Source organism: Canis lupus, chromosome 5 (assembly GCF_011100685.1).
Source record: "Canis lupus familiaris isolate Mischka breed German Shepherd chromosome 5, alternate assembly UU_Cfam_GSD_1.0, whole genome shotgun sequence".
Classification (NCBI taxonomy): Eukaryota; Metazoa; Chordata; class Mammalia; order Carnivora; family Canidae; genus Canis; species Canis lupus.
In genome coordinates, this window is record NC_049226.1 from 25,344,811 (window position 1) to 25,362,854 (window position 18,044).

The window sequence follows — 18,044 nt, forward strand, 5'->3', positions numbered from 1 at the left end:
ATTTCAGATAGATACATGGAAGGCTATTTTAATCATCAGCAGAGCCAAATAAATTACTAATGGGCGAGAACTTGCCTGGGAGAAAAATCATAGGAGACCTAACTCCTTGTCTTGTTGGTGGCTCTTTCCAGCTGTGTAGCTGAGGCAAGCCACTTTGACCTCTAGATCTCAATTTTTTATCTGTAGAGTGTGGATAATTATTTCTGAGACTCATGAGGTTGTTGTGACTATCTAATGAGATGAAAGAAAAGAAAGTGCTTGGTAAACTGTGAAGTGTTATACAAACTGAAAGTGGTGGTGTTATTTGTTGAAAAACATCCAAAATTCTTGGATAACATAAATGTGCTCTCGTCTGAGGTAGGGGAAGGGCTGAATAAATCACCCTTTGGAGCTTTTTCAGTTTAAGGAATGTATATTTTCAGCTTAAGTGAGTATTGTTGGTATTAGGTCTTGTATCAAACTGAAATTCAATGGCTATTTTTGGAAAGGTGTTAAGATAAAAAAGAGGGAAATGCTTGGAAAGCAAACATACTTTGTAAAGGAAGACTTAATTATACCCTGGATTATATGGTAAGTATATTCAGTTACAATCAGTAATTACAATGATGATAAGCACTGTGCTTTGCTAATCAGAACATACTTCTAATAAGGCCAAGGTCATTATTTTGAATTCCTGTATGGGTCAATTAGCATAATGTCAGCCTTCACCCTAAGCTCTTGTGAGGTCACTCAGATGTGTACTTGTGTTCACAAGGAGAATAAAATGGAGATTGGAGGAAATCATGCAGATTTTCAACCAGTATGGGTAGAACTTTACTTTATAGTGCATCTTTAGTTTTTGCTTTTTTTCTCTTAGCACACTTTTCACTTTTGATTTTTGTGATTAATTACCTGGAGTGCCAGTTTTGTTTAGCAAATTACTGGTGTCATTCACTAGAAATGGTAAGGCTCAGCTTCCTGAGAGATGGTGGGATCTCCAGTATGATCTGACCCTCTGTTTTCCATTTCCAGTGCTTAACTCTGCAAGGCTTTACTTCAAAACGTTCCTGAGAACTACGAATTTCTTACTAGCATTTTTCAGATGGGAAAATAGAGGAATTTTTTTTTTTCCCAAGGTTTCCTACTCCCAGGTGAAGAGATTTTGGCTAATTTTATAAAAAGGTCAGTAGCACAGCTGGGCTTGAAATACAGAGGTCCTGACTCAAAGTTCTATATTTAATTTGCCGTCTATTTTTTTTTTCTTTTTTTTGGGTTTATATGTGGTGAGTTTAGTCAGAGGCTGGGAAAGTGAATATTTTGTCTGCATATTTAGCAAGTTTGATGATTACTGCAATTACATCTCTTTCAGAAGTAGTTAAGCCGCTTGTCGGAAGTGACTTATTGTTGTGACTAGTTTTATTAGTAATACCAATCATATCATTTGACCCATAGGTGTCTTCAGGCTTCACCATAAAGGCAGGGTATCTAACATTGTAATTTTGGTCATGTTCAATGATGGAATTTGGCATATTATCTCCTAATATGCAAAATGTTCCTACGTCCTGGAGAATGTGGAGGTCCCCTAGTGTGATATGGAGGCTGAGAAATGCTCCTGGTCCAAAGTTTCTCTCTCACTGATAGGCCTATTCACCGCAATCCCATGATTAGTGTTTCAGATCATGGTTTATCACGTAGGGAAGTTCATTTTTTACTGTCATCTACCTTAGGCCCGGGGATCACTTTTTTGAGGAAATGGAGGTGTAATTCCTTCTGAACACTATCTGAAATCAGGGTACTAAAAAGATTTACAATTTTGATGAGAAAAGGAAGGAGAATATGCACTGTTTTTTCTGGAGACCTGTTTAGGGAGTTTAGGTAATGGAGGCAGGGAATTGGCCCATCAGAATGCAGCATAAATGTATTAGACTCCCAGCGCATAGGAAAGGGCTGAGGCAAAGGAGGAGAAGAAGCTAATGGGGCGGATGGGGTGCCTGGGTGGCTCAGTTGGTTAAGCATCTGCCTTCAACTCAGGTCATGATCTCAGGGTCCTGGGATGAGCCCAGCATAGGGCTCCCTGCTCATCTGCTCATCAAAGAGTCTGCTTCTCTCTCTGCCTCTCCCCGCTGCTTGTGTGCTGTTTCACATTCACTCTCTCTCACCCAAATAAATAAATACAATCTTTTAAAAAAAGAAGCTAAGGGAGGGGGAGCTAAGTCTTGCATCTTAGGCAAGACTTCATGATTTTGCCTGTGGCTTTCTTTGTGTATGCAGGTTTGGTGGAAAGAATGTTAAATGTGTTCTCAAGAAGCAGACAACTAATTTGAATCCATGTGATTCTTTAATTGTATGTTGATATTAAAAAAGTGCTTTCTGTTTGAAGACAATTTCCTAAGGGTAGAAATGCTCTCTTTGCAAAAGAGGACTTGTAATGTCTCTAACTTTGGTTCTTTCTCAGTCAGAGAGTGATGATAACACCAGCCTCACTATTTCACTGGATTGGTGCAAGAATCAGTTGGGATAACATGTATTAAAAAATGTGAACTGTAAAGCGCTTAACCAAATATAGTTTTAAATGTTAAGTACAGTATAGGTTGGAGATTATATGCTTGGATTCTGGAGCAGATTACCTGAGACTCAACCCTGGTTTTGTTTCTTTTTACCTGTGTGACGTAGGGCAACACAAACTTTGTGTGTCTTGATTTTCTTATCTGTAAAATAATGACAGCTTACATCTCATCAGATTGATTCTACTCAGACCATTCTACTCACATGCAGTAAGTGTCATACTAGCTGCTATGTTATATGTATTTGTCTGTGTAACATCTAATGCTGATGTGAGTGCATGGGAGTGAATTATGTGGAAATTTAAAAAAATCCTATGTTTATGCCTCAAGCAGCATAGCTCTTTGTTTATCTAAGAAATTCATATTTGATTATAAGCCATTTATGACAGTTAATGAATGAATTGTGTTGAATTTGGCAATTATGTATGAACACCCCTCAGAAGCTTATTTCTCTTGATATATGAGTAAAGAAACTTCTCATTAATGCTGACTTATTCAGTTCAAGAAAGATTTGTAGAGGATTATGGTCTTGATCATCATGTTTATACCTTAAATGAAAGATATTCAGTCCTCACTGTACATTAGAAGCAACGGAGTCTCCCAGACGGTTGTATTGGAAAATTTGGAGGTGGAGCTCAGGTACTGGTATTTTTTAAAAACTCTCCAAGGTGATTTTAATGTGCAGACAGAATAGAAAACTACTGGCTTAGAGCATTATTAGTTAAATGTCTATTCATATCATTTAGTTTCTGACATTGATACTTAATTTTCTTGTATTTAAGTAAATAAAATGACATGGCTATTTACAGATATTTCTTTAAAGGAGCATGGATTTATTATTTCCATTAATTCTGTAGCCTGTGGGTCTGTGCCATAAAGCAGAAATGAGAAGTTTGTGTTTAAATTACCTGCGAGGTTGTGGCTATTTTTGGCATGATGAAGTGCTGTCAATATTAAACAGTGTAGAATCCCAGAATGTTAAAGGTGAGAGGAACCCTCAAGGCATCTAGTAGAAACAGGGTGCACTTGGAAGCCAGTCCTGGCCTGCCATGGCCGATTCACTTACCAGCTTTGTGATTACGCCATATTTACTTAACCAATCAACTTCTTAATCTCTAAAATTGAGGTGAGTGTGTGCTCTACCTGGTGATGATCGTGTTTCCTGCACACACATGCACGCATCTGGATTCCTTGCTCCTGCCTGGTCCTGGGATCCATCTGGTGCAGATGGATCCAGAGCAGGGCTGCCTCAGCCTGCAGGGGCAGCTGCTGGGAACTGCTTCCTCCCACTCCTCGGGGACCACTTCTCCGGCTCTGTTGGGACTGTTTCATGGCTGGCTGTTTGGATCCCATGACCTTCCAGGAGCATAACATTTAATCTGTGAGGGTCAGTACTGCTGGCCAAGCAGAGTGAAGCTGTACATGAGACTAGAGATGAAGATGGCTTCTTTTGGCCACTTGATGGCAGCTTTCAAGTACCTTCTGTGTAAGGACCCAGATGGCTGCCCTGTCTGTCCAGCTGTCTTCCTGTCTAGTGCTTCTTCCTATTGAGCAGGGTTCTATCTCTATCTTAGTTTGGGGTGAGCAGAGAAGAATCACAGATCTCTTTGATTGTCTTTTTATGAAAGGAAGTGTGGGTTGTCTTTTTACCCAGCCTTGTCTCTCAGATCCTGCAGCATATGGTTAGAAATTTATGAGGCCACCTGATTCTTCTGTTGCACATTCTTTGTGTTCTAGGAAGGAGGTTTGTGGCTTTTTATTCCTTGTAGAGCTTAATGCCTGGGGTCCTGACCTAGCTGTGGTGCCTCAGTGCCCTTCTCACTTCTAAGCCTGCTTCCTAGGTCTGTCCTCAACCTTAATTTTCAGAATTCTGCTTTTATCACCATCTCTGGACTGATCTGAAGTTTTCATTGGAAGTATTTATACTTTCTGCTGCCATTTTAAAAAATTGTTTCTTCTGTCTACTGGAATTTGCACCAGCAGTAATAGTAGATCTATTGATTTTTTAGGTGATACGGATCTTGGAACATTAGGCTTGCAGGGTAGATTACCAGACTCTTGAGGGTGGGAGCCATGTTTTTCAGCTGAGCATAGTCATAACTATCATTTTTTATGTATTTATTATGTATCTACTGTGCACCAGAGACTTTGCTTTATTTCAATTAATTTCCATAAACATAATGTGTACATAAGGAATCCTATCTCAGAGAACTTAAGTAAACTGCCCAAGGTCATCTAGCTAGTGAGTCACAGAGCTGGATTTTGAACTCACTTTGTTATTAAATCCCCTTTTCTAAAATCATGTTTCTAACTACCTTCTTAAAAGAAGGAAGGGATAGATATGGATAAGAGGAATGGGATTGTGGCCTGTAGAAATGTTGAATAGGGGACAGGTGTGGAGGAGAGAATATATATATATATATATAGAGAGAATATAATTTGCATATCTACAAAGCCCCTATTTTTCTCCCTAATATGCCGCCTTGCATCACCGGCAGACATGGACACTATGAAAGGTACCCTATGGCTCTTAAGGCAGAAGTTGCCCCTGTGGAAGGCTTTGGCCCACATGTGGGTCTTCGTGTCTTGCTTTTTTAATTCAGATCAGAGAGGCCCTAAGATTTCGTGAAGATGTCTTCACTGGTAATCAGAGCCATTGGGTGAGCAAACAGGGAAACTCTGAAGAAGATTCAGTGAATCCATGGTGACAAGATGTTCTTACGGAGTCAAGTGTGTGTGGAAGTCAGGCGTGGCTTGCTGATGATGAGGAGATGCTCTGCCCTCAGCCTCCACACTTGTGGTTTAGACCACCAGGATATGCCCACTGGCTTCAGCCACCAATAGGGCCTGTATAAATGCTTTTCCAAGTTGAAGCTTTGTCAGATATGTCCAGAGAATGTTTTCCTTTTAATGTATTTGGAAACTATAAATTTAACTCCTGCTGGGGAAAAAAAGTAATTGCTTTACAAAAGGAAAAAAAATACACTCTTTCAAAGTCTCCACGCTTCTTACAAACATGTGCTTTTTAATGACTGGGAAATTCCTGGTGCAGGAAAAAAATGTCCTTTTGTACAAATGAGGTCATTTTGGTCTTAACTGGCCCTGTGCACTTGAGGTCCTGCTTTCTGTTCCCTGTTTTGTGACCAAAGGTTATTGGAAGGATAATCCCTCTGTGCATATTCACTGCTTTTAGGGCGTGTTGCCAAAGAGAAAGTTATCTTAGCTCACAAACTGCCAAGCCAGTGCTGGAGACCCAGATCCCAAGGGTACTGAGCCAGTGACTGATAATGACTTGGTTTGGGTTGGCCCTGGGTTGAGTTTTTAAAGGACACTTTTCCCGTGCGCTAGGATTGCTGTGTCTACTTGTCCTCCTTAGATTTCTCAACAGCCCCATTGCTTCTTGGATTAGACGTGATTTTCTTCCTTAGATACATTCTATTTACTCTGCTTGGATTCCATCCTGAAGAGCAGAAACATCTGACAGTTTGAAGCTTCCTGTTCATCTTTTTGACGTGGTATAAATGAAAAACAGCCCTGGAAAGTATTAGCCCTATACCTATTTCCTTGAACATTTGGAGGCTGATTCCTCCTAAAATTAGTTTCTGACTTGGTTTGGCTAAAGTGAAGCCTTAGATTTGCTCAGTGAAAGGGCTTTCCTAAGTGGTAGCATAGAACATATTTCAGTGGATGCCCTTGATTTAATCGAAGTTTATTTTCTTTTAGCTCTAGAATAACCCTTTCCAACCAAAAAGGAGGCTAAAACTTGGAAGAGTATTGGGTGGGGAGGTTGCTACTTCTGTCCTGGATGTTTTCATAGGGAGGTAAACAGGGAAGGACTTTAAGAACTTGGCCAACAATGTCTGTAGTCTTTTTTAAATTACTTTTTTTAAATTAAATTTAAAATTTTAAAGATAGCCACTTTGAAGGATTAGGGGTGGGTAATACACTGGTGTTTATTAACTGCTTGTTAGGCACCAGCGCTGTGGTAGGTCCTTCCTGTAGGAGACCTTTCTAGACCTCATCTGGGTTTGTGTGCTTAATTAGAGGCAGTCCATGAGACTGCTAAACTACCAAGCTGCCTCGCATGCCGAGGCTCTGCATTAGAGTCCTTATATTCCCCTAAAATTCATCCATGGCTATAATGAATCAATCGTTTGATGAGCCTGTGACACATTGTGCTCTGCCCAGCTGACTGCATTTTTATATTTAAAAAATTCACTCTTGCCACTGAGACTTAGGTTTTCACCATAATTTCTTAATTATATCTATGTTCTGGGATCTTTACGGCTCCCTGGGTCAAGAAACTCCAAGCTCAGGCTCTGTTGCCTAAGTAAGTCTAAGAAAAATGTCTTGATCTGGAATTAAGAAACTATCTTCAGCTGTCATGAAGAGGGAAGGATTATGCTGTTTGGTCAAGAATGACTTAGGTCTTTGCCTATTTCTTGTCCAGAGCACTTGTGGCCGCTCCAGGGGGCTTTGGAACCCTTGCTGGAACCCTTGCCTGGGAGGACTCCTTGAGGGAGTCAGGTTTGACCTGGGCATGGCCTACATTTCCTTCAATACACCTCCCCTCTATTGCCCACAATGCCTTGGTTTATTGTCGGCGACTGGTACTAAAGAATTGGGAAAAATATGGCTAGGAAATGCTATCACACTTGAAACCGAGAAATTCTGGGTAATTGCTGAATGCCTCTTAGTTCCTGTGGGGAACATACATGGCAAAATGCATAATGGGTTAATATTGTAAAGTGAAAATACGTATGAGATAAATCAGAAGCTCTGTATCTGTCTCTGATGCTCAGAATGGGAATGGCACTGATTTGCTGATAATATATTTTATTATTATTGTTATCCTCCAGCCTCAGACGATACAGCAGACTCTCAAGAGGACACTGCAGTATTATGAGCACCAAGTTATTGGGTAAGTAAAATGGATTTTCATCATTATTTGGGGCAAATTAAAGATAATTACTCAAACATAGCTAGCTGTTGAACATGTGGTTTTCTGCCACCCAGATGGGTCTTATTTCACACTGGCGGTGCTCCCAATGTGGGGTGGGGGCTCGTTGGGACCCCTGCAGTGATTTCCTTTTGCCTTTTGCTTACTTGCATTTAACGCTTTTAAATGATTCCCTTTTGGTATTGCCTTTCTTTCCTTCTTCTTCTTGTGTTCTTAACCTCCTCTTCTCAACCATTGAATCCATTGCCCTGGGAATATGGTAAGGTTTAATGGTACCAAAGGAGAGGCTTTACAAGACATTTTAGAATTCTTTAGTAAAGTTTACTCAAAATCATTACAAGCCTTACAGTTCAGTGAGAGGCATTGGTTTCCTTAGTGTCACATGCTACATGGTTTTCCTTAATCTTCTGTTTCTTGACATTGTGGTGATATGAAGTAACATAAGAAGACAAGATTGAGAAACAGGAGCCCAAGGCCTCACAGGCACATAGAACTTTAAAGTAACTTTATCTGTTTTGCAAAGGATGATGGTAACATCTAATCGAGGATGAGATGCATGGATAAATGAGGTCATTTCAATGAGCATATTCTGTAAATAGAAAACTCCAAATAAGTGTAAGGTATGCCTTTGATTGGCTATGGCAGAAAAACAGTTGGAAATACAGAAACCTAAATTCACTTTCTGATGCAATCTAGCTTAAAATGAATGAATTAAACTCATTGACATGAGGGGCAGTATGTATTTTTAATTTATATCTGAATGTTCTTCTGTATGCTTGGCAGCGATTTATTTGTGTAAGATTGTAAGAACTTTTGAGGAGTCAAGATTCAAACCCTGGTACCTCGTGAAATGGTGTCGAGCATCCGTTAACACTTGGGGCTAATAGTCAATGCCATGGGGAACAGGGATGTATTTTTGGCTATTAGGATGTAGTGTAATTTTTTTTTAAACAAAAACAGAAGAAAAGAAAATTTAGTGGAAAAATAATCTCAGTATCTAGTACAATGCCACATACTTCAAGTGCTTGATAATTATGTTAATTGTCATTTCAAAGGGAATTGCTTTGAAACGTTTTCACATCAATCCTCAAAAGTGCAGTACTAGGAAAAGCATATTATTTAAACTTGTGAGATGGCTTTTAGTTTGAGGCCATTAATGATTTTAAATGGTTTATCCTAACGGAGGTAGATGATGTCAAATTAATCTCTCCCCACGTATTCTAAAATAAAACTTAATCACTCTCATTGGATTTGCTGCTTCCACAGTGTGACATTTGGATTAAATTAGTCAATATAGGGCAGCCCCCGTGGCTCAGCGGTTTAGAGCCGCCTTCAGCCCGAGGTGTGATCCTGGAGACCCAGGATCGAGTCCCACGTCAGGCTCTCTGCATGGAGCCTGCTTCTCCCTCTGCCTGTGTCTCTGCCTCTCTCTCTCTCTCTCTCTCTCTCTGTGCCTCTCATGAATAAATAAATAAAATCCTTAAATAAAAGAAAAAAATTAAAAAAAATTAGTCAATATACTGAGAACAGTTTCCTGTGTGTGGCGAGCACTACATACTTGTTTGCTCTTATGTTTATTATTTTTAATATTTTAAAGACAATACCAGTAATCAACCACAAAGCATTTCCTGGAATAGTGAATGCCCTCTGTTTTGAAATGAAATCATAACTGATTCAGTTGGAATGGGGATGTTAGAACTATGCAGAAGAGGTAGCTAAACAATATTACCATAATCAGCAGAAAATTCTTTTTTTCCATTAGCAAGATGTGGTTCTAAGCTGATGGCCAAGAAAAGAATCCTTGAGATGTCTTTGGTGCAAAAAGGTGGTTTTATTAAAGCATGGGGACATGACCCGTGGGCAGGAAGAGCTGTACCCCGGTCATGAGGAGTGGCCCATTTTATACTTTCAAGTTGGGAGGGAGTTAGGGTGAGCCTAAGTCTGTAAGGAATTTTGGAAGCAAGGTATCCAGGACCTTGCTGTTTCCAAGGGGACTAGCTGTTGTTGGGAAAGGGTCATTTATTACTGTCTTATAAAACCTGGGTCATGAGACCCTTCAGATGTACATTGGTGAGTTATATGCTTAGAGGATGATCACCAGCATGTGTCTCAGGGGGGTGGGTTGAGATAAGGGAAGTTTCCAAAGGAATTTTTATATGTTAAGTAGACTTACAGGGTCCTGAGGGTCAGGCTATGATTGCTTGTTGCCCTTAGCAAAGTGTTAACATGGAGGCATCTGTGTTCCAAGGCAAAGGTCACTCTGCCTGTTTCAAGGGTATGTCAATGAGCTGTCAGTCATAAGGACATTTAATAATTTCTCTTCTGCCTTTGTTTCCCACATCAAGATGGAGTTCTCTTTTATCTAAATCACTGCTTTAACACTCCTGTTAACTCTATGTAGACCTAGCCTGTGGAGATTCATGGCCCCAAAATGGTCTTTTCTAGCTCTACTTCTTGCAGACATAGTGTAAAGAATACAGTGCCTGTGACTCGGATGTGAAGAGGTGACTCAGTGTCTGGCTGGTTCCAAAGAGCCCCGTGAACACATTTTCCACCTGGATGTGGGCTACCTTCTGAGGACTTCAAGTACCTGTGCTCACTGCCCTTATTCACCTGCATGCTCATGAGGAGGACCAGTGGGCTGTCAGAATTGTGACGTCTGCTTTTCTGACTTTGCCTCTCCCATCAGTCCTGGTGTCCCTGTCCACCACCCTCTTGCTATTTCTCCTTGCTACTGAAACAGGAGAGCATCTTCTATGACTAGCACTTGAATTAATGTATTCACACCTGTGTGCTGTTCCTCTTAGGAAGACACAGTTTAAGGCTTTTTATCTCTCACTGAAAAGGACGATGTTTCTTCCAGTGAAAGGGATTTCTAGCAATTGGTAAGAAGTGCTGAGTATCAGTTTACGTATTTCTGGGGGGCAGAGGGAGGATGGGAAAGAGGTGGTTTTCCACATCTCTGAAATAGGGCTTTGCCTAAAGTTTATCAAGTCTTAGGTGCCTTAGGTTGAGAGGACGAATCAGGATGGATAACAAGGAGTATAAGCTAGCCCTTTTTATTTTATTTTTTATTTTATTTTTAATTTAATTTTTATTTTTTAGCCCTTTTTTAATTAAAATTTTTTTCAGTTGAAATAAAAAGTTATTTAAAAATTTATTTCTTATAAACATCTATTTAAAATTTTTATTTATTTAAATAAAAATATTTAAATTCAGTTAGCAGTGTAATATTAGTTTCAGGTGTGCAATATAGTGACTCAGCACTTCCCGAAGTCACCCGGTGCTCATCCCATCTGGTGCGTTCCTTCACCCCCATCCCCCCCCACCTCCCCTCTGGTGACCAATAGTGTGCTCTCTGTAGTTCAGAGTCTGTTTCTTGCTTTGTCTCTCCCTCTTTCCCCTGGGCTCACTTGTTTTCTGTCTTCAATTCTATATCTGAGTGAAATCATATAGTTTTGTTTTTCTCTGACTGCCCTATTTCCCTTAGCATGAGACTCTCTAGCTCCATCCATGTCCAGAAGGGTGCTAACCCTCCTGCTCTTATTTTCTTAAGTCTGAGTCTAACCACTGGCCTCCCAGCCTCCCTCTCTTCTCCTTTAAAAGTGCCCTTGGACCCGCTTTATTTACGAGAGCCTTAGAATTGTCTGCTGCTCCTTGATGCATGCTTACACCAGTCATTTGTAGAAATTCTGAGACTTTTTTTTTAGTCTCCAAGATGTAGACTTGAGTGCAGGGAGCAGCTGTTCAAAGGATCACACAGATGGAGGACTGGAGGGAGTAACCCATGGAGCCTCCATCAGGGAGTGAGACAGTCTCTCTGTGCCCTAGGAACTTTGTCTTTAAACATTTGTTCTGTTCCTCAACTTGTCTGTTCTCTCGTTCACTGGTTTATTCATAGAGACCATTCAAGTTGTCTCTACTGTCACTGTGGCTTCCAGATTCACCCCGATCTCCTTTTACTCCTGTCTCTCAGCATTGTATATCCACCACCACAAAGTGATGAAACGAATTAGACCATGCCACTTTCTCACATAAGGCTGCTGGGCTCAGATGTTAATGCGCATTAGGATCACCTGCGGGCTTGTTAAAACCTAGATTGTTGGACTCCACCCCCAGGTCCTCTGACCCCATGAGCGTGAACTTTTCCTGTAACCTGGCCTCTGTTCACTTCTCTGATTGCATCCTCTTCCACTTCCCTTTTTTGATCTTTGTTGGCCCCACTAGGCATCTGTGGGTTTCCCAAGTCCCGCTTGGCTTCAGGGCTTTGGCATGGACCATTCCATTTTCTTGGAATGGTCTATCCCCAGATGTGTGCATGGATTACTATTTTTTTATACGTTCAGGTCTCTGTCTAAATGTCATTATCTTGAGAAAAGCATACCCTGGCTACCCAATCTAGAGAAGCCCTCCATCCCCTACTTCCATCTCCAACCCATTTTGTATTCATTCTTCTTTGTTATTCCTTTCCATAGTGCTTATCATGGCTTATGTTGTTGATTTATCTAAATTATTTACCTCTATCATCCTATGCTTTTGTAATTGCTTGGTTCATAAGAGGGACTCACATGTTCTTTTGGCGGGTGGGGAAGAGTGTGAATAAATTGAAGAATTGCACCCTGGAGGTATATACACAGACGTATGGGTAGAGTGGATAAAAGGGTAGATTAGGCTTGAAAGTGGGTATAAAAGGAGGGTTTGACAACTCTCTCAGGTCCATCATAGTTCTAGTGCCAAGAGCCTTTCCTGTAGAGCATAAATTTTACTGATTTATTAAGTTAATGTCTCATTTATGCTTAATGTTCTGCTGCCGTGTGTCCAATTGGCTTGGGGTTAAGTTTCTTATATTTTTAAGATTTTTTATGTAAACTCTGCATGAGCTCACTCACCTTCACAGTGTTCTGTTCATGCAGCATAGTCTTCTTCCTTTGTTGTAAAATATGGAAAGGGGCCACTGAGTATACATCTTTGTGTTTGTGTCTCTGTAACTCACGCTTCTAGGGGGTGGGCTCACTTCTTGGACAGTGTGGGCTGGAAAGAACAGTGGGAGACAAATGAGGTAAGTAGGAGGCAAACCAGGTTCACCTTTGGAATTGAGAGGCACCGGGATTAAGGAAAGTCTGGTTCATGAGGACTTTTTCCTCTGATGTTGTTTTTATCATTATACTGTGTCCTTCTTCCTCTCTGTGCATCTTTGTCTTGTACTTTAGAGCCGAGGACTGAGAAAATGTGCCTTGGAGTAGACATACCACACAGCAGATTTACTAGATCTCAAGTCAGATTCTGCCTTTGAATGATTTAGGGCAGATGACTTAACTTCCACGAACCTCCATTTTCTCATTTTAAAAATGGTAGTGATTACAGGGTTGGTTGGGGTGAACTTAAATGTCGATGATAACGTCAGGTCATCACATAAAGTTAGTACAGTGCCTGGTACACAAAGTAATCAATATGTTCATTGAATCACTATTATTGCCACTATATGTCAGTGTCTGACTCTCCTGCATCCTTGCCCTGTCCTCTTGGAGTCTGTAGAAGTTTGCAATCCTTTGTTTACCATCAGAAGCTAAACATGCTCCATTTGTGTTCTAGCTGCAGCTTCTTGTTACAGAGAGTTTGGATTTTTTTTTCCCTTCATTTAAATTTCTGCCTCGAGAGCATCTCCCCCAGCCACCCTCACTCATGTTTACACTATGTGACTCCTACTGGTCTGTAGCTCCCGAGGGTGGATTACCAGCACAGTGTAGTCAAAGCAGAGATGTCTTTAAATCTGCGATTGGAAAACATGTGATAATCTGGCTTCCTGGGATGTCATGGTCCATCATTATATATTTTAAAAACTGAAGTATGAATAAATATATATTCAGAATCATGCCACTCATTTTGTTCTTTTTTTTTTTTTTTTTTTTTTTGGCCAGAATAAGCATCATGATGCTAATAGGTGGGACTGCTGCCAACCTCCTATTAGTTTGGGACAACATTTCCTATAGTCATCTAAAATTAAATTCTGTTATTCCAATTATCACCATGGGCTCTGTGTTTGTTTTGTACAGCCAACCTTCTGTTCTTTTTTTCTTTGGACAATTGAATAGGAATTAAGCTACAGTAATTTCCATAGAACATGAGAAGTGGGTGAACCCTAATTATTCTGGGAAGCAAACTTTAATGGTATGATTTATGCTGTCGTGGTCAGATTTTTGCGACTCTATGTTATTTTATTTAAAAAGTGATCTAGCTTCTTTTTCCTGTATTTACATAGACTATCTGAAAGAATAAATAAACACAATGTTAGATAAAAGGTATTATCTACTGATTGATCACTTTTTTGAGAAATGTACTGGGCACTCTATATCTCTTATTTTTTTTGTAATTCTGACCATCTATTTCCTAAGATCATTGTATAAAGCTCATTTTACAGAAAAAGAAATTGAGGTTATGAGAAAAACTATTTTGTCTTTATATTTCCAGTTAAAATGAGGGAGCTAAATTTTACAAATAACCCTGTATTTGTTTTTAATATCTGCCTTCCCCACTCCACCTTTTATTGAGTTTCCTACCTTCTGGGAACTGCAGTATTTGCCACCCTGGCTTATTGGAATCTGATCTCCTTGAGGTGTGCAAACACGAGGCCCCATCAGTTTTTCTCTCCAGTCATTTCAAACATGTGAGAATGGGTCCTCTTTGATGCTAGCTTGGGCAGATTGCCCTGATTTCTGGGAACTTACAGGGAGTCTGAAGTCCACTCCAGACAGGTTCATATCTTTAATCCCATATCCACTCTCCCCCTCCTACCTCTCTCTGCCTGTGTCAGGCCTTGGCCTGAGGCACTGGGAACGCAGTGTAGAGGGGGTATCCTGCGTTTTTTCACTCCGAAGGTCCAGGCCACCCCTTTCTGTGTATTGTTATGAGGCAGGAGTAAAATGGAAAATGGCAGAATCCTTTTTTGATTCACCGATGGTTGTAATGGTCCTGCCTACTCTGTGGTGCCCTCAGTGAGGTGCCTGTATGAGTTCTGCCTTGACTGTTTCAGATGCTTGCACTCTTGGCCCCGCGGATTGCACTCCAGTCTTGCTTGTGGGGTCTGTCTCCTGCTGGCAGCCTCCAGATGGGGAAGGCAGGCAGAGGAGACAGTGGAGACATGTCTCTCTTTCCTACCATCTCCCTCACCCCTGGGAAACTCCTATTTTTTGCCCAATGGAGGCATCGTAGGCTGCTCCCAATTCTCTTCTTTCTTTTCCCTATTGATAACTCTTTCTGAAACCTTCTCTCTCCACTCAGGAATTACACTACCTCAGCAGACATTCATGGTGGAATGCAATACCCAGGGAGTAATGACAACAGCACTATCTTCCTAGACCAGTTATTTACTCTTCTGAGGATTGCCTTTCAAATTCTTTTTATTCCTTTGCTTCTGTCAGCTAGCAGTGACTCTAGTACTTTAAGTTCTGATGAAAACAGCTGCTCTTGGGGAATGCCTGTATCATCTTCAACCTTGGTGCCTTAGCTTTAATCCAGGGGCAACTGGAGAGGTTCCAGGCCACATCTGATGACACAGGCATTTTCTCATTCTGTCCTTGCAGAAACTCTGGGGGTGGTGGGGTGAGGGGCGGGGGGAGGATCTCCATTTTATGAGGGAGGCAAGTTAGACCCATAGAGATGAGGTCACTTGCCCCAAGTCTCATAGATAGACAATGGTAAGACCATGATTCAAGTTCTGTCAGACTCTAAATACTTCCTTAGCTAATTTGTTATCCATGCACCCACATTGCTTATCTTCTCAACTGTGAGGGAGGTTAAGACGTGTCTACTTTTAACACAGTGCTAGTGCACCAAGTAAGTACTGTGAATTAGGGTGTTTGCTGGGTATCTTCCTTATAGGAACAGATTACCTGTGGCTTTGAAGCACATCAACAAGGAAACACTTGGGAGTACAAACTGATGGATATTTTGGTTCTCTTCATTTATGTTTGTCACATTCAGTTTCTTTATCAATGACAGCCTCCAGTTCCCAGCCACACGCCCAATGCTGATGTTAGTGGCGGCTTATGCCAAAAATGGTGTCTAAGGGCTTCAGTTATATAAAAATGCGATTATGCCAGGGGCACAGACCACGTGTGCTTGTGTGTGTATGCATACAAGTGCATTTGCAGATGCTTTAAAAATTTTCTCCATATGCTAATTTTGTTTTCTTCTTAGTTACAGGGATGCAGAAAGGAATTTCCACAATATCTCTAACAGATGCTTCTATGCAGACCATTCCAACAAAGAGGAAATGGAAGACATCCCAGGAATTCTTCAGTGCACTGCTAATATACTCGGTATATTAACTACATATTTATATGAGAAAATGAGAGGAAAGGGGAAAGTACTAGTGATCGGAGGTTTAGAAGCCAAGGCAAATGAAGAGTGATTTAATTTTGACACTCTTTGAGATGTTTAAGTGCAAATTACATGCATGCCATTTACTTGGAGGTTGAAAAACATAATAATGAGAATGCTCACATTCCAGGGAATCCTGGAATTCATGTGTTGGTAATAGCCTCCTGTGATCCATATTTTTCTGGCTCTTGACCTCAACTGAAGTTAGGGATCTTCCTCTCTGAGCCCATACTCTTATTGTTTCTAATAATATTATCCCTCTATTATTTGTGAGAGGCCCTGGTTGGAGCAGGAGAGTGGCTCACATATACTCACAGTAGACTCAACAACTCAGAGGCGGTGAGGGAGCTCATCTACTGAGGTCTTTGTGTGTGTGTGTGTGTGTGTGTGTGTGTGTGTGTGTCTGTGTCCATCCATCTTGAAGATCTTAGTATTTATGACAAGGGGAATGTTTCTGGATGCTCCCAACACAGCTAAGGAGTGATGTTTTAAGCCACTGAATCATGTTGCTTTAAGGTACCATGAGTGAGCTGTGCTATCTTACTATCCGATGTCTTGGTGTGTGAGAGCTATATTGACTTATACTCAAAGTAGATATCATCACAGGGATATATTTTGCCCTCATGTCTAACATGGGTTTTTAGTAAAAACAAACAAACAAACAAACAATAACAACAAAAAACACAAAAAGTTCTTTCAATTTATTTGGAATCCTCCCTTTTCCTTATTACTCAGAAGGGGATTTGTGGGGTGGGTAGGGACAACAAATCTTAGTGATTGACTCCACATAGAACTCAGAATCCCCTCTCCCTCAGGATTAGATGATGAAGACTGAGGCAAACTTGTTTGCCTGACTTTCTTTACCCTTAGAGTAAATGGTTTCTCTGGAGATGTCTGAGTCCCTCCTACAGATTCCAGGACCTCAAACCATGAGTCTACCAGATTTTTCTAAATCTATCTGACCCCTTTTACACTTGAGCCTTGATGACATCTATCCATTGGTAATGTTCTCATCCTAGGTAAACACAAAATTCTGTATTAAGAACATGGATCTTTTGTGAAGGGCAGTTTGTCAATAATACAGGCAAGAGAGTGATGGACAGTGAAAAGGAAGCCCAAGGACTTACCTCAATCTTAGTGCACCTGCAGGGATGTCCTTTTACTCTAGTAAACTTAATTATTATAGAAGAGCAGGGATGAGAATAAATGGAGGTTGAGACTGGGCATTACCCAGGAGCTCTTTATAGCTTTCTGATTTTTTATTTTCAAGAATTGTGCATCAGTTGTTTTTAAAAAGACCAAAATAAGGTTGCTAACTTTGGCAAGTAAGGATAATTTGTTAAAGTGATAATGTTTTCATGCCACCATTTTATAAAATAAGGGACATTTTAACTCCCCGCAAAGGAGACCTAACCTCCAATAAATGATGGGCATTTAAATGGAATAAATTTAGCTCAATGACAAAAAAAAGAAAAAGAAAAAAAGAAAAAACTCAACTCATTCTGTAACATTTCTCTTGAGATGTAATTTTCCAGGGTTGAGGTGAGAGATGTTGCCTCACTAAAGGGATATATAAGAATCTTGGCAGACAGATGTTTACTATTTTGAAAAGCGATTCTTTACTTACTCAGTTTTTAAATATTTCACTGCCCCTCACATCTCCTCACCTCCTCCCCACCTTGCCAATGAGAGGGAGTAGAAAATGTTCATGATAAATCTATGAGGAGCGCTAAAGGCTTCTGAACTGATCTGTACTTGGGTGTGCCCCAGTCCCACAAACTGTAGATCCGACAGCTGGACACAGTAACCACCAGGGGAAACTGTAGGCCTAGTACAGCTTCGTTGCCTGTCAAGATGCTGGGAGTTGCAGATCAAATAGTGAGTGAGATCTGCTGTAGGCATGATGCTACCTGGTGGTATTAGGGGAAGAGTGCTTTTAAGTGAGGTGCTTATGATTTAGAAGGTGACTCTATAACAGTGTTTGGATTTCATGAATATTAAGTTTCTCTAGGCAAGAGAATGGCAGGATACTAGGGAAAGTGGTTTTAATGAACAAGAGAAATTAGAGTTTATTTAGTAATAATGAATTGTTCTTAAAATGTAAAAAGGATAATCTCATAAAACTTTAATTTTTGAAGAATAAAATGAAATGCCTGCCATGT

The 18,044-nt window shown here is 40.5% G+C and overlaps 1 protein-coding gene across 4 annotated transcripts in view; it reads left to right on the top strand.

The window, feature by feature from the left end:
* The window catches only part of GUCY1A2 (guanylate cyclase 1 soluble subunit alpha 2), a 428,485-nt gene that overhangs the window by 23,230 nt on the left and 387,211 nt on the right, over positions 1–18,044 (top strand). For all 4 annotated transcript variants that reach the window (XR_005359351.1, XM_038536322.1, XM_038536320.1 and 1 more), the window contains exons 2-3: positions 7,403–7,464; positions 15,700–15,821. Coding sequence is in view for 3 of the 4 variants with exons in the window: in XM_038536320.1 (XP_038392248.1) it covers positions 7,403–7,464; positions 15,700–15,821 (184 nt within the window). In the remaining variant the exon portion in view is untranslated. The remainder of the gene's footprint in view (positions 1–7,402; positions 7,465–15,699; positions 15,822–18,044) is intronic.